Source organism: Bombina bombina, chromosome 4 (assembly GCF_027579735.1).
Source record: "Bombina bombina isolate aBomBom1 chromosome 4, aBomBom1.pri, whole genome shotgun sequence".
NCBI lineage: Eukaryota > Metazoa > Chordata > Amphibia > Anura > Bombinatoridae > Bombina > Bombina bombina.
The window spans coordinates 1,151,390,972-1,151,406,907 of NC_069502.1; the positions used below are offsets into that span (position 1 = coordinate 1,151,390,972).

General features: G+C 40.8%; 1 protein-coding gene across 2 annotated transcripts in view; it reads right to left on the minus strand.

Moving 5' to 3' along the window:
- Positions 1-656: 656 nt before the first annotated feature.
- Positions 657-15,936, minus strand: part of LOC128658089 (calpain-8-like) — a 314,417-nt gene continuing 299,137 nt past the window's right edge. For both annotated transcript variants that reach the window (XM_053712543.1, XM_053712542.1), the window contains exon 11: positions 657-1,049. In XM_053712543.1, the coding sequence (XP_053568518.1) occupies positions 831-1,049 (219 nt within the window). In that variant the 3' untranslated portion in view covers positions 657-830. The remainder of the gene's footprint in view (positions 1,050-15,936) is intronic.

Below are 15,936 nucleotides of genomic sequence, written 5' to 3' on the forward strand. Positions count from 1 at the left end.
ACCCACACTCTACACTTCAAACACACTGCTGCAAAGTGTCCCTGGAATTTGTTTTTGAAATGTTGGCAACTATGCTGGTGGATTTTTGAGTCAGTGAATCAGAGTGTGCACTGCTCTCTGAGCCACTATTTTAACTTTGTATAACTGCAGTAATGTTGTTGCTGTGAGATTTCTAGCGCTACTCAAAACAGTATATTGTGTTGTGAATTGTGTTTATTTGTCCAGTACCAAACTATAACTGTATCTGGGAGCAATAAACGTGTGTAAAGCGTGCAGTTTACTGTAGAAGCCACTGGTTGGTTCTGCCAGTGCAGAACAATTTGTATAAGATAAGGTACTAAAACATTTTGCATAACTCTGAACTCTGCTCATGCCCTATTGCTAAGGGATATTTTCTGCTTATTGACTCAATATACTCAGTGCTATTTGCAACTTACACGTAGGTACAAAAGGCGATCACTCAACACCTGCATGATGGAATGGGTGGACTTATTAAATATTCCTTACCTCACAGCTAATACCACATATAGATCATTTCTCACACTGTAGTTATGATTGAAAAATAGGTTTCAGTAACTGAAAACTTTGCATACTTTATTTTATAAAGCAACCAGTTAATGTATATATATTTTATATTTAAAAAACAGGAAATGTAATAGTGTGTATATATATTTATTTATTTTTTGTGGGGTGTACCATTTATTTTGTTAACTTTTAAAAAACAAAACTAAGCAAAACTAGTGCTACTGGTTCAAATGGACGAAGCCGGAGCCACTGGGGGTAGGCCTATATTAAAGGGGTAGAATCTAATGCCCCACCATTTTCAAAATTCACCAGCCACCACTGGAGTCAGCGTTCTTCTCTGAGAAAACTCGAAGGCAAAAATCTGCATCTTGATTAGGATCATACGTGCTAGGGACAATCAAGTATTCTCCAACAGGCAGCTTGAATCGTGTGGAAACTTCACGGGTATTTTTGTAGATTGAGTAAGCCACTTGTTTGTTCTTCTTTAGAAATTCCTGGGTAATCTTGAAATCTTGTGTTTCATACTAAAATAAAAAAAGTATTAAAACAAATTACAAATACTTTTTTTTTTCTTTTTTTTTTTTTTTGGTTTTAAAAGAAACTTTATTTTGTCAAGATACAGCATACAGTAATAAAATATGTTCAGTTCAGTACAGAGATATAATTATATACTGGTTTCTCATGTAGCTGTTTACATGTAACAGAGGTTCCTCTGCAATAGAGGTGAAAAAGAGTTCATTATTAGACGCAGTCCTTTTCCTCTGTAATGCGACTTGACATCTCTCCAATAAAACATTCAATAATACAAACAAAAAGAACAGACAAATTCAGAATATAGCTATCATTATAATTATAACTATTATTATGAAACTATGAAGAGCAGTGTAAGAAGGTCTATGTGTTGGATCAGACAAAAGGTAATGTGTAATTTGATGGGTTTGAGTTCTATTTAGCGTAGATTCTCGGAGGGCTCTGCCGTGGGGTGTGTATGTGCGAGACCTGTCAATAAGTGCGAGTAGTGCTGGGGGATTTTGGGGGGGGAAGATACTCCTCCCATATAAGGCGGATGGAAAGAAAATCTTCTATTTTGCGTAGTTTTATATAATGGTATTGTTCCAATGCTAATGCCGTGGACACCCTCTCTTGCCAGAATTTTACAGATGGTAAGGTGGACTGTTTCCAATAATATGGAATATATCGTTTGGCTGTATTGATCATTATTGTGGCTAGTTTCAGTCTTAGTACACATGTTATCTGTGGGAGATAGTTGAACAGGAAGGTCCAAGGTGTGAATGGAAGAGAGGTCCCTATCACTATTTGTATTTCCCTACTAATGTCTGTCCAATATGCTTGTGCAATCGGGCAGGTCCACCATAGGTGAGTGAATGTGCCCCGTTGTGTGCAACCTCTCCAGCAATTGGAGTTAGTGTGTGGAAATAACCTTCCTAATCTGTCGGGGGTATAGTGCCATCTGCAGAGAAGTTTTGTGTTCATTTCCGCTATGTTCATGGAGGAGGCGGAGGAGCTCATGTGTGTATATATTATTTTCCATGTTTTGGGCGTTTGTTGTTCATTAAGCTCTTTCTCCCAGCTTATCGTGTGGGATGGGGGGTGAGTTGATCTGTCTGCAACCAATAATTTATAAGATATGGAAAGGATACCCGTGTCCGGGAGGGGCAGGTAGCATAAGGATTCAAATGGTGTTAATGGTCTAGACAAATTACGTTTCTCTGTGTGTGTTGTGAAGTAATGAACAAGTTGATGGTACGAGAGCCAGTCCCTAAGGGATAGTCCCAGTATTTCAGACACTTCCTCTCTAGGTTTTAACTTGCTATCCCGTGTAAGGGAATAGTGTGGAATCATTTGAGTTAGGTTAGGAGTGTCGGTGAAGTGGATAGGAAGCTGAGACGGGAATATGGGGTTGCCTATGGTGGGTGTTAAAGGGGAGCAAGGCGTAGAAATGGATTTATATTTTTTTAAGATTTTTCCCCATATATTAAGCGTTTCCTTCACTAGAATGGGAGGGTCTAATGTACCTTTATCCCGTTTTATTGGGAGCCAGCACCTGCCCCCCAATTGAATCTCTCCTGTAGATACATGTTCCAAGCCCACCCACTCTTTGTGTCGGGCATGTTTACACCAATCTACTATTCTGGTCATGAGTGTAGCATAACGATACAAAAGTATATTGGGAACTCCCAATCCCCCCTCTGATTTAGAGCGGTATAAAGTTTGCGTAGCAATCCTAGGGCGCTTATGACCCCAGATGTATGAATTAATCATTTTCTGTAAGGAGTGGATAGTAGAGTCAGGAATGGGGTTGGGTATCGCCTGTAAAATGTACAGGATTTTAGGAAGTATAACCATTTTAATGGCATTCACCCGTCCTAACCAGGAGATTGGTTTATTGGACCAGGAGGATAGAGTAGTTTTGATGTGGTGTCTAAGAGGGTTAAAGTTTAAAGGAATTATCTCCTGTAGAAATGGTGTAATGAGGATCCCTAAGTATTTTAAGGCCTTTGGTTGGTGTTTAAAATTATGCAATAGTAATAAATGTAGGTCTTCAGGGGGAGAGTTTAAGTTAATGTATTCTGATTTTGTGTTATTAATGCGGAAATTGGATAGCATTCCATATCTCTGAAAAAGATGCATTATGGAGGGAATAGATGTAGAGAGATTCGTAAGAGTAAGTATGATATCGTCTGCGTATAGGGAGACCTTATATTCTTTTTGTCCTATGGTAATTCCGGAAATCTGAGGTATTGTCCTGATTTGGGTTGCCAGCGTCTCCATTGCCAAAATAAATAAAGTTGGGGAGAGTGGACACCCCTGTCTGGTGCCATTGTTAATGTGAAAGGGGTTACATAACGAGTCATTCAGCTTTATTTTTGCCTTGGGGTTATTATATAATGCAAAAATCATATGGATAAATTGATTATTGAAGCCAAATTTTTTCAGGGTCTGAGTAAGAAAAGGCCAGCTAAGACGATCAAACGCCTTTTCGGCATCAAGTGAGAGGACTATAGATGGGATATGGTGGGTATTAGCATGTTCTATAATATTTATTATTTTTATGGTGTTATCACGGGCTTCTCTGCGTGGGGTAAAGCCTGCCTGATTAGTGTGGATGAGATCTGGGATGACTCTGTTCAGTCGGGTGGTCAGAATTTTCGCATATAGCTTGATGTCTAAATTTAACAATGATATGGGTCTGAAGTTGGAGGGTGTTGTGGGTGGTTTGCCAGGTTTGGGCAGTACCACCACATGTGCCTCTAGCATGGGTGGGGGGAATTGTGCTCCGTCTATTATAGATTTAAATAAGTTCGTTAGGTGGGGTACTAAAATGTCTCTAAATGTCTGGTAGTATTTAGCTGAGAGCCCATCGGGGCCTGGACTTTTCCCTGTTTTTAATTCCTGGATTGCGTATATGATTTCTCGCGGGGTATGAGGTGATATCTTTTAATTGTGTGTCGTTTATGGATGGGAGTTGGCATTCTTGGAGAAATTTGTGGGTGACTTCAGAAAGCTGGTCTGCTGGCGACTCGGGTTGGATGTTATAGAGAGTTGAGTAATAGGTATGAAAGGCCTCTAGAATATCTGGGGTAGTTTTTTGAGGGGGTTTATTTGGTGTGTGTATTTCAGTAATGTATGATTTGAGTTTTCTTTTTCGGAGTGATCTCGCTAAGTATTTACCTGCTCTATTCCCCTCAAAATGAAACAGGCTGTTTGTCTTCTGTTTAAGGGTATGGTATTCTATCTGTAAATAATCGTCTAGTGCCTTTCGTGTAGCTGTTATTTCGTCTAAGATAGAGGGATCTGATGGAGAGAGCTTGTGTTGTAAGGTGATATGTGCGAGTTTAGTGGTAAGGGCTTTATATTTTTGTTGTTTCACCTTATTGATCTTAGATTTGAGCTTGATAAGTTCGCCTCTGAGGAAGCATTTGTGTGCCTCCCAAACTCAAAATTGGTTTGGTGTTGAAGGGACATTAAGAAGAAAGTATTCCTCCAGAGTTTTGCTCAATTTCATGACATTATCTGTGTCACCCAGTAGGGTGTCATCAAGTGTCCAATGGTGATAATGTGTGCTGCGTTCCGGCCATTTAACATGTAATTGATCTGCACTGTGATCTGACCATGGCGTGGGTGTGATTGAACATTTAGGCCTAGATTTAGAGTTCGGCGGTAAAAGGGCTGTTAACGCTCCGCGGGTTTTTTTCTGGCCGCACCATAAATTTAACTCTGGTATCGAGAGTTCTAACAAATGCTGCGTTAGGCTCCAAAAAAGGAGCGTAGAGCATTTTTACCGCAAATGCAACTCTCGATACCAGAGCTGCTTACGGACGCGGCCGGCATCAAAAACGTGCTCGTGCACGATTCTCCCATAGGAAACAATGGGGCTGTTTGAGCTGAAAAAAAACCTAACACCTGCAAAAAAGCAGCGTTCAGCTCCTAACGCAGTCCCATTGTTTCCTATGGGGAAACACTTCCTACGTCTGCACCTAACACTCTAACATGTACCCCGAGTCTAAACACCCCTAACCTTACACTTATTAACCCCTAATCTGCCGCCCACGCTATCGCTGACCCCTGCATTACACTTTTAACCCCTAATCTGCCGCTCCGTAAAACGCCGCCACCTACGTTATCCCTATGTACCCCTAATCTGCTGCCCTAACATAGCCGACCCCTATGTTATATTTATTAACCCCTAATCTGCCCCCCACAACGTCGCCGACACCTACCTACACTTATTAACCCCTAATCTGCCGAGCGGACCTGAGCGCTACTATAATAAAGTTATTAACCCCTAATCCGCCTCACTAACCCTATCATAAATAGTATTAACCCCTAATCTGCCCTCCCTAACATCGCCGACGCCTACCTTCAATTATTAACCCCTAAACTTCCGATCGGAGCTCACCGCTATTCTAATAAATGGATTAACCCCTAAAGCTAAGTCTAACCCTAACACTAACACCCCCCTAAGTTAAATATAATTTTTATCTAACGAAATAAATTAACTCTTATTAAATAACTTATTCCTATTTAAAGCTAAATACTTACCTGTAAAATAAATCCTAATATAGCTACAATATAAATTATAATTATATTATAGCTATTTTAGGAATAATATTTATTTTACAGGCAACTTTGTAATTATTTTAACCAGGTACAATAGCTATTAAATAGTTAAGAACTATTTAATAGTTACCTAGTTAAAATAATAACAAATTTACCTGTAAAATAAATCCTAACCTAAGATATAATTAAACCTTACACTACCCTATCAATAAAATAATTAAATAAACTACCTACAATTACCTACAATTAACCTAACACTACACTATCAATAAATAAATTAAACACAATTGCTACAAATAAATACAATTAAATAAACTAGCTAAAGTACAAAAAATAAAAAAGAACTAAGTTACAGAAAATAAAAAAATATTTACAAACATAAGAAAAATATTACAACAATTTTAAACTAATTTCACCTACTCTAAGCCCCCTAATAAAATAACAAAGCCCCCCAAAATAAAAAATTCCCTACCCTATTCTAAATTAAAAAAGTTACAAGCTCTTTTACCTTACCAGCCCTGAACAGGGCCCTTTGCGGGGCATGCCCCAAGAATTTCAGCTCTTTTGCCTGTAAAAGAATAAATACAATACCCCCCCCCCAACATTACAACCCACCACCCACATACCCCTAATCTAACCCAAACCCCCCTTAAATAAACCTAACACTAAGCCCCTGAAGATCTTCCTACCTTGTCTTCACCATCCAGGTATCACCGATCCGTCCTGGCTCCAAGATCTTCATCCAACCCAAGCGGGGGTTGGCGATCCATAATCCGGTGCTCCAAAGTCTTCCTCCTATCCGGCAAGAAGAGGACATCCGGACCGGCAAACATCTTCTCCAAGCGGCATCTTCGATCTTCTTCCATCCGGTGCGGAGCGGGTCCATCTTGAAGCAGGCGACGCGGATCCATCCTCTTCTTCCGATGTCTCCCGACTAATGACGGTTCCTTTAAGGGACGTCATCCAAGATGGCGTCCCTCGAATTCCGATTGGCTGATAGGATTCTATCAGCCAATCGGAATTAAGGTAGGAATTTTCTGATTGGCTGATGGAATCAGCCAATCAGAATCAAGTTCAATCCGATTGGCCGATCCCATCAGCCAATCAGATTGAGCTCGCATTCTATTGGCTGATCGGAACAGCCAATAGAATGCGAGCTCAATCTGATTGGCTGATTGGATCAGCCAATCGGATTGAACTTGATTCTGATTGGCTGATTCCATCAGCCAATCAGAAAATTCCTACCTTAATTCCGATTGGCTGATAGAATCCTATCAGCCAATCGGAATTCGAGGGACGCCATCTTGGATGACGTCCCTTAAAGGAACCGTCATTAGTCGGGAGACATCGGAAGAAGAGGATGGATCCGCGTCGCCTGCTTCAAGATGGACCCGCTCCGCACCGGATGGAAGAAGATCGAAGATGCCGCTTGGAGAAGATGTTTGCCGGTCCGGATGTCCTCTTCTTGCCGGATAGGAGGAAGACTTTGGAGCACCGGATTATGGATCGCCAACCCCCGCTTGGGTTGGATGAAGATCTTGGAGCCAGGACGGATCGGTGATACCTGGATGGTGAAGACAAGGTAGGAAGATCTTCAGGGGCTTAGTGTTAGGTTTATTTAAGGGGGGTTTGGGTTAGATTAGGGGTATGTGGGTGGTGGGTTGTAATGTTGGGGGGGGGGGGTATTGTATTTATTCTTTTACAGGCAAAAGAGCTGAAATTCTTGGGGCATGCCCCGCAAAGGGCCCTGTTCAGGGCTGGTAAGGTAAAAGAGCTTGTAACTTTTTTAATTTAGAATAGGGTAGGGAATTTTTTATTTTGGGGGGCTTTGTTATTTTATTAGGGGGCTTAGAGTAGGTGTAATTAGTTTAAAATTGTTGTAATATTTTTCTTATGTTTGTAAATATTTTTTTATTTTCTGTAACTTAGTTCTTTTTTATTTTTTGTACTTTAGCTAGTTTATTTAATTGTATTTATTTGTAGCAATTGTGTTTAATTTATTTATTGATAGTGTAGTGTTAGGTTAATTGTAGGTAATTGTAGGTAGTTTATTTAATTATTTTATTGATAGGGTAGTGTTAGGTTTAATTATAACTTAGGTTAGGATTTATTTTACAGGTAAATTTGTTATTATTTTAACTAGGTAACTATTAAATAGTTCTTAACTATTTAATAGCTATTGTACCTGGTTAAAATAATTACAAAGTTGCCTGTAAAATAAATATTAATCCTAAAATAGCTATAATATAATTATAATTTATATTGTAGCTATATTAGGATTTATTTTACAGGTAAGTATTTAGCTTTAAATAGGAATAAGTTATTTAATAAGAGTTAATTTATTTCGTTAGATAAAAATTATATTTAACTTAGGGGGGTGTTAGTGTTAGGGTTAGACTTAGCTTTAGGGGTTAATCCATTTATTAGAATAGCGGTGAGCTCCGATCGGAAGTTTAGGGGTTAATAATTGAAGTTAGGTGTCGGCGATGTTAGGGAGGGCAGATTAGGGGTTAATACTATTTATGATAGGGTTAGTGAGGCGGATTAGGGGTTAATAACTTTATTATAGTAGCGCTCAGGTCCGCTCGGCAGATTAGGGGTTAATAAGTGTAGGCAGGTGTCGGCGACGTTGAGGGGGGCAGATTAGGGGTTAATAAATATAATATAGGGGTCGGCGGTGTTAGGGGCAGCAGATTAGGGGTACATAGGGATAACGTAGGTGGCGGCGATTTGCGGTCGGAAGATTAGGGGTTAATTATTGTAAGTAGCTGGCGGCGACGTTGTGGGGGGCAGGTTAGGGGTGAATAAATATAATACAGGGGTCGGCGGGGTTAGGGGCAGCAGATTAGGGGTACATAAGTATAACGTAGGTGGCGGTCGGCAGATTAGGGGTTAAAAATTTTAATCGAGTGGCGGCGGTGTGGGGGGAGCTCGGTTTAGGGGTACATAGGTAGTTTATGAGTGTTAGTGTACTTTAGGGTACAGTAGTTAAGAGCTTTATAAACCGGCGTTAGCCAGAAAGCTCTTAACTCCTGCTATTTTCAGGCGGCTGGAATCTTGTCGTTAGAGCTCTAACGCTCACTGCAGAAACGACTCTAAATACCGGCGTTAGAAAGATCCCATTGAAAAGATAGGCTACGCAAATGGCGTAGGGGGATCTGCGGTATGGAAAAGTCGCGGCTGAAAAGTGAGCGTTAGACCCTTTAATCACTGACTCCAAATACCAGCGGGCGGCCAAAACCAGCGTTAGGAGCCTCTAACGCTGGTTTTGACGGCTACCGCCGAACTCTAAATCTAGGCCTTAGTGATTTGGGAAAGGCCGAGTTGGTTAGTGAAAATATATTCGATCCGACTATATGATTTATTTGGGTATGAATAAAATGTGTAATCCCTGGTTTCTGGATGTATGTATCTCCATGTATCATGTAAGTTGTGTACTTTAAGGTTCTTCCAGAAATATGTTAGGAATTTGGTTTTTCCTCTAGTAAGGGGATTAGTACAATCTAGTTGTGGTTGAATTGGGAAGTTGAAATCTCCACCCAGGTAGATTGGGCCTTTGGAGGAATCGAGTAGTTTGGAAAATAAGTTGACAAAGAATGGTTTAGGAGTGGAATTTGGTGCGTATATAGTTACTAGGGTTATGGGTTGGCCATATAGAAGACCTACCAAGCCCAGGAGTCTGCCTTCCTTGTCGGATATTTTATTTAGTAGTGTGAATGTTTTCTTAAGTAAGATGCTTACTCCGCATTTTTTAGTGGGGCCTGTGTTGTGGTAATATTGGGTGTATGTGCGGCCTAGATATTTTGGATAGTTTTGTTTTTTAAAATGCGTCTCCTGTAGATAGATAATATCTGCCCCTCTCCTCGCTAAATCTGAAAGTGCTTTGAAGCGTTTGCTTGGGGAGTTTAACCCTTTTGCATTTTGTGATAAAATTATTAGGGGGTATGGTTCCTTATTTTTTCTATGAGCCATGTGTCTAGTGTTTAAAAAAGTGTGAGAAAGTGAATGTAGTATATATTATATAGGAGCTGTGTTGGGAGTGTTGGTGGGTTGTTTCTGCGCTAAGGGAACAAACATCATAGCCTTCACATCTTCTGGATAAAATAATATGATACACATTAAGAGCATATTCTGAAAACTTTGACAAAAAAAACAGTAACAAAAATAACAATACAAACAATACAAACACGACTCTAAGTCTAGTAATAGACATAAATTAGAGTTCCAGTCCTTTGTGGGGGTACTATATGAAAGAATGGGTCTCTTATTTATTATGTTGACACTATTCCAGCAAGTCACCACATTTGAGTTGGTGGGTCTGTCGTGGAACGAAAACTGGGAGGTGATGACTAGCTGTATAAGAGTGACCTGAGGTAACTCAATACTGTAAGTGATCTCGACAAAAGAAAGAGAGAGGGAGAAAGAGAAAGGGGATTGCAAGTACATTGAGGGAGGGCGGAAGGGAGGGAAAAGAGACTATATTAGTATGTCAAATGTCTTTAATATTACCTGACCACGTCTCTCTCACCTTCCCAGTTCCACCCGGTCAGTGGGGATGTCCATAAAGATCCAATAGAGGAGAGTAAACAATAAATAAAACCCCCAAAAGAGAAAAGGAAAAACAAGCAGAATTTGGGTAACCATTATCAGTGTAGGGTTTAAACTCAATCTTCATCCGAATCAGGGTGTGGAGAAGGTTTCTGGGGTGATGTAGCTTTGCGGACCTTGCCTTGTTTTGCTTCGGGTGCTTTGCGTGTCCCTTTGGTTTGCCATCGTGGTAAGTTGGATTGTGGTCTTTTGTATGATGTTTGAGTAGTGGGTAGGTCGGAGGGGTCCATTGTAGGTTGTTCTATGCCTAGATCCCTGCAGAAGGCTGAAGTGTCTTCAGGTGTATGGCAGGTGTAACGTTTGTCATTATGAATCACCATAAGATGAACAGGGAAACCCCACCTGTAGGGAATTTTCGTATTCCTGAGTAAGGATGTGAGCGGGGAAAATTCTTTCCTTATCTGCAGGGTTCTGGCAGAAAGGTCCTGATAAAACTGTATCACGTTTCCTCTGAAATTGACAGGCTGATGTCTACGGGCTTGGTTAAGCAGCATCTCCTTTTCAAGGAAATTTTTAAATCTGATAATGATGTCCCTGGGAGGGGCGCTATCAGGAGGTTTAGGCCTTAATGCCCCGTGAGCTCTTACCCATAGTATGTCGTTTGGGTAAGCGGAGTCTTTGATGGAGGTAAATAAAGATTGTAAATATTCATGAAAGTCCTTCGGTAAGATAGACTCTGGAATGCCTCGTAGCCTCAGGTTTTTCCTCCTACTCCTATTTTCAAGGTCGTCAATCTTATCCATTAATGTGGTGATTGTTTCCTGATGTGTTGTAGTTCTATCCTCAATTCTATGGATATCTTCTCTCACCTCTTCAGTCTCCGCTTCCAGCATGTCCACTCTAGAACCTAAATTGTGCAGGTCCTGTTTCATTTCTAGTAGTTCTTCGCGTAAACATGTCCGGAAGATCGAAGAAATCTCTTGTTTCGTAGCAAATTGAGATAGGAGTGATGTAGGAATATTGTCAGGTAGTTTAGGTGAGGCTGGGAGCTCCGTTGTAGGTCCTTCTAGATTTGGCGTAGAAGTGTGTTTGTTTTGAGAGAGATTGGGAGACAAGGAATGTTCTGTAGCAAAAAAGGATGATACAGTATGAGATTTTGTTGATGCATGCTTCAGGGCTTTTTCAGGTTTGGTATGTCTTCTAGCCGCCATCATTATAAGGCCAGTTATAAGAAGCAATAATTTTTCACAAGGAGCAGGGGTTATCCAGCTCTGATATAGAAGATAGTGAAGAATGTGAATGTGGTCTTCCGTAGACTATTTGCAGCAACTTTCAAAATATCTAATGTGCACTGTCTGGAATCACCCTGCTTCCAGTTGTCTGTTGTGTTTACGTGTTAGTTAGGTAAAGTGCAGTCGGACTGCTAAGGGACACGACAATCTGTAAGCAGTTTTAGTTATGAATGCTTCTAAATTCCTCTCGGCACAGACGGGTTCCATATATACTGTGCATGATGTCGTAAAGAAGTTCTTGGAGAAGTTAGTGGTAACTCTCAGACTGTATTAAAGTTTATATTTTGATCTCCCCTCTCTCTCTCCCATGTAATAGATGGCGTGAGAGCAGGGGGACGCTTATCCCCAATAAAAGTTGAAAGTTAACAGGCAACTGTTATAGGTCTTATGTGGGCTATAAGTGGTGTAGCGTCTAGCAGTCCCAGTAACTGTGTGTGTGGAAGGCCCTTCTTTGTAGTGACGATCTAGTCCTCTCCACTTAAGCAAAGTAGGCCGCAGTTATTATGGCGGGCATTGTGGCGCCTTATTTTGTCCCTCCTTTTGATTTATAGGAAGTGTATGGTAGTCCGCAGGCTATTTTAAGGTGATTAAGTATTAGGATAAGGCATTGGTAACTTGTGTAGTGTATCAGGGTTACCTGAGTTATCGGAGCGGTGTTACCAAGATGGCCGCTGTTATTCGCAGAGCCCTGCTTGTATCGGTGGCTCCCGGTCTCACTTCCACGGCGATTGCGGTGATCTGTCCTCAGGGATCGGGTAGAAGTGATTAGTGTGGTGAGATCAAGGATATTGCCGTTATGTCTTAATAAACTGGTGGTAGTCCGATATGTCTCAAGCAGCGTGTAATATCCTAAAAAGTAGCGTGGCGTCCCACATGCTGCAAAGTGTCCTGCGGTCTCATATACACCAGTGAGAGGTGATATGCAGCGATCGGTAGATGCCTTTAATGTTTAGCCTGCTTTAGGATGTAAAATTAGTTATCGTAGCTCAGGTTAGCTCCTTCAGGTCATTGTTTTAAGAGCCCTTCTTTGCAGAGCACCGGAGTTACGCAGCCATCTTAGCTGCAGCCAGGCTCCGCCCCCCTACAAATACTTTTTTTTTACCTTTTTAAAAAAAAATATAATTGTCAGTTATATATACTGTTAAAAATAGGGATGTGGAATTGTCTAATTTGGCAGCAAATGAATGCCGAAGATGGTGGCTACCAGTGACATTCAGCTCTCTATGGAGCCAGATTTCTTCTTGTGAAAATAGAACACATTAAAAAGGGACAGTCTACTCCAGGATTTGTATTGTTTAAAAAAGTAGATAATCGCTTTTATTACCTATTCCCCAGTTTTGCACAACCAACACAATAATATTACTACACGTTTTACCCCTTATTTAGGTTCTTTTGATACACTTGCATTTTAGCCAATTAGAGCTGACTCCGAGGTAACTCCATAGGGTAACTCCATAGGGGTGAGCACAATGTTATCTATATGGCACACATGAACTAATGCCCTCTTGCTGTGAAACCGGTCAACTGCATTCAGATAAGAGGCGGCCTTCAATGGCTTATAAATTAGCATATGAGCCTAACTAGGTTTAGATTTCAACTAATACTACCAAGAGAACAAAGAAGATTTGATAATAAAAGAAAATTGGAAAGTTGTTTAAAATTGCATGCCCTATCTGAATCATGAAAGTTTAATTTTGGCTCGACTGTCTCTTTAAGATCTGGATTTCTCCAACATTGGTGTGTCCGGTCCACGGCGTCATCCTTACTTGTGGGATATTCTCTTCCCCAACAGGAAATGGCAAAGAGTCCCAGCAAAGCTGGTCACATGATCCCTCCTAGGCTCCGCCCACCCCAGTCATTCTCTTTGCCGTTGCACAGGCAACATCTCCACGGAGATGGTTAAGAGTTTTTTGGTGTTTAAATGTAGTTTTTATTCTTCTATCAAGTGTTTGTTATTTTAAAATAGTGCTGGTATGTACTATTTACTCTGAAACAGAAAAGGATGAAGATTTCTGTTTGTAAGAGGAAGATGATTTTAGCAGACAGTAACTAAAATCGATTGCTGTTTCCACATAGGACTGTTGAGATGAAGTAACTTCAGTTGGGGGAAACAGTTAGCAGACTTTTCTGCTTAAGGTATGACTAGCCATATTTCTAACAAGACTGTGTAATGCTGGAAGGCTGTCATTTCCCCTCATGGGGACCGGTAAGCCATTTTCTTAGTCAAACAAACAGAATAAAGGGCTTAATATGGGCTAAAAAACTGGTAGACATTTTTATGGGCTAAATCGATTGCTTTATTTGGGCATATTATTCAGATTTAGGCTAACAATTGGCATTTATAATCTTGGGGAACGCTTATAAAATGGCAGGCACTGTGTTGGACACCTTTTTCAGTCAGGGGGCCTTTCTAGTTATAGACTGAGCCTCATTTTCGCGCCATTAATGCGCAGTTGTTTTTTGAGAACAGGGCATGCAGATGCATGTGTGAGGGTCTAAAAATCTCTGAAAAAGCTTCTAGAAGGCATCATTTGGTATCGTATTCCCCTCAGGGCTTGGTTGGGTCTTAGCAAAGACTATAGCTGGGACTGTATAGAGGTTAAATTTAAAAACGGCTCCGGTTCCGTTATTTTAAGGGTTAAAGCTCTGAAATTTGGTGTGCAATACTTTTAAGGCTTTAAGACACTGTGGTGAAATTTTGGTAATTTTTGAACGATTCCTTCATACTTTTTCACATATTCAGTAATAAAGTGTTTTCTGTTTGAAATTTAAAGTGACAGTAACGGTTTTATTTTAAAACGTTTTTTGTGCTTTGTTGACAAGTTTAAGCCTGTTTAACATGTCTGTACCTTCAGATAAGCTATGTTCTATATGTATGAAAGCCAATGTGTCTCCCCATTTAAATTTATGTGATAATTGTGCCATAGCGTCCAAACAAAGTAAGGACAGTACTGCCACAGATAATGATATTGCCCAAGATGATTCCTCAAATGAGGGGAGTAAACATGATACTACATCATCTCCTACTGTGTCTACACCAGTTTTGCCCATGCAGGAGGCCCCTAGTACATCTAGTGCGCCAATACTTATTACCATGCAACAATTAACGGCTGTAATGGATAACTCCATAGCAAATCTTTTATCCAAAATGCCTACTTATCAGAGAAAGCGCGATTGCTCTGTTTTAAACACTGAAGAGCAAGAGGGCGCTGATGATAATTGTTCTGTCATACCCTCACACCAATCTGAAGGGGCCATGAGGGAGGTTTTGTCTGATGGAGAAATTTCAGATTCAGAAAAAATTTCTCATCAAGCTGAACCTGATGTTGTGACATTTAAATTTAAATTAGAACATCTCCGCACACTGCTTAAGGAGGTGTTATCTACTCTGGATGATTGTGACAATTTGGTCATTCCAGAGAAATTATGCAAGATGGACAGGTTCCTAGAGGTTCCGGTGCACCCCGACGCTTTTCCTATACCCAAGCGGGTGGCGGACATAGTAAATAAGGAGTGGGAAAAGCCCGGCATACCTTTTGTTCCCCCCCCTATATTTAAGAAATTATTTCCTATGGTCGACCCCAGAAAGGACTTATGGCAGACAGTCCCCAAGGTCGAGGGGGCAGTTTCTACTCTAAACAAACGCACTACTATTCCTATCGAAGATAATTGTGCTTTCAAAGATCCTATGGATAAAAAATTAGAAGGTTTGCTTAAAAAGATTTTTGTACAGCAAGGCTACCTTCTACAACCAATTTCATGCATTGTTCCTGTCACTACAGCAGCGTGGTTCTGGTTCGAGGAACTAGAAAAGTCGCTCAGTAGAGAAACTCCATATGAGGAGGTTATGGACAGAGTTCACGCACTTAAATTGGCTAACTCTTTTATTTTAGATGCCGCTTTGCAATTAGCCAGATTAGCGGCGAAAAATTCAGGGTTTGCTAGCGTGGCACGCAGAGCGCTTTGGCTAAAGTCTTGGTCAGCGGATGTGTCATCCAAGACAAAATTGCTTAACATCCCTTTCAAAGGTAAAACTTTATTTGGACCAGAATTGAAAGAGATTATTTCAGACATCACTGGAGGAAAGGGCCACGCCCTTCCACAGGATAGGTCTTTTAAGGCTAAAAATAAGCCTAATTTTCGTCCCTTTCGCAGAAATGGACCAGCCTCTAATTCTGCATCCTCTAAGCAAGAGGGTAATGCCTCACAACCCAAACCAGCCTGGAAACCAATGCAAGGCTGGAACAAGGGTAAGCAGGCCAAGAAGCCTGCCACTGCTAATAAAACAGCATGAAGGAGTATCCCCCGATCCGGGACCGGATCTGGTGGGGGGCAGACTCTCTCTCTTTGCTCAGGCTTGGGCAAGAGATGTTCAGGATCCTTGGGCGCTAGAAATAGTTTCTCAAGGTTATCTCCTGGAATTCAAGGAACTACCCCCAAGGGGAAGGTTCTACAAGTCTCACTTATCCTCAAACCAAATAAAGAGACA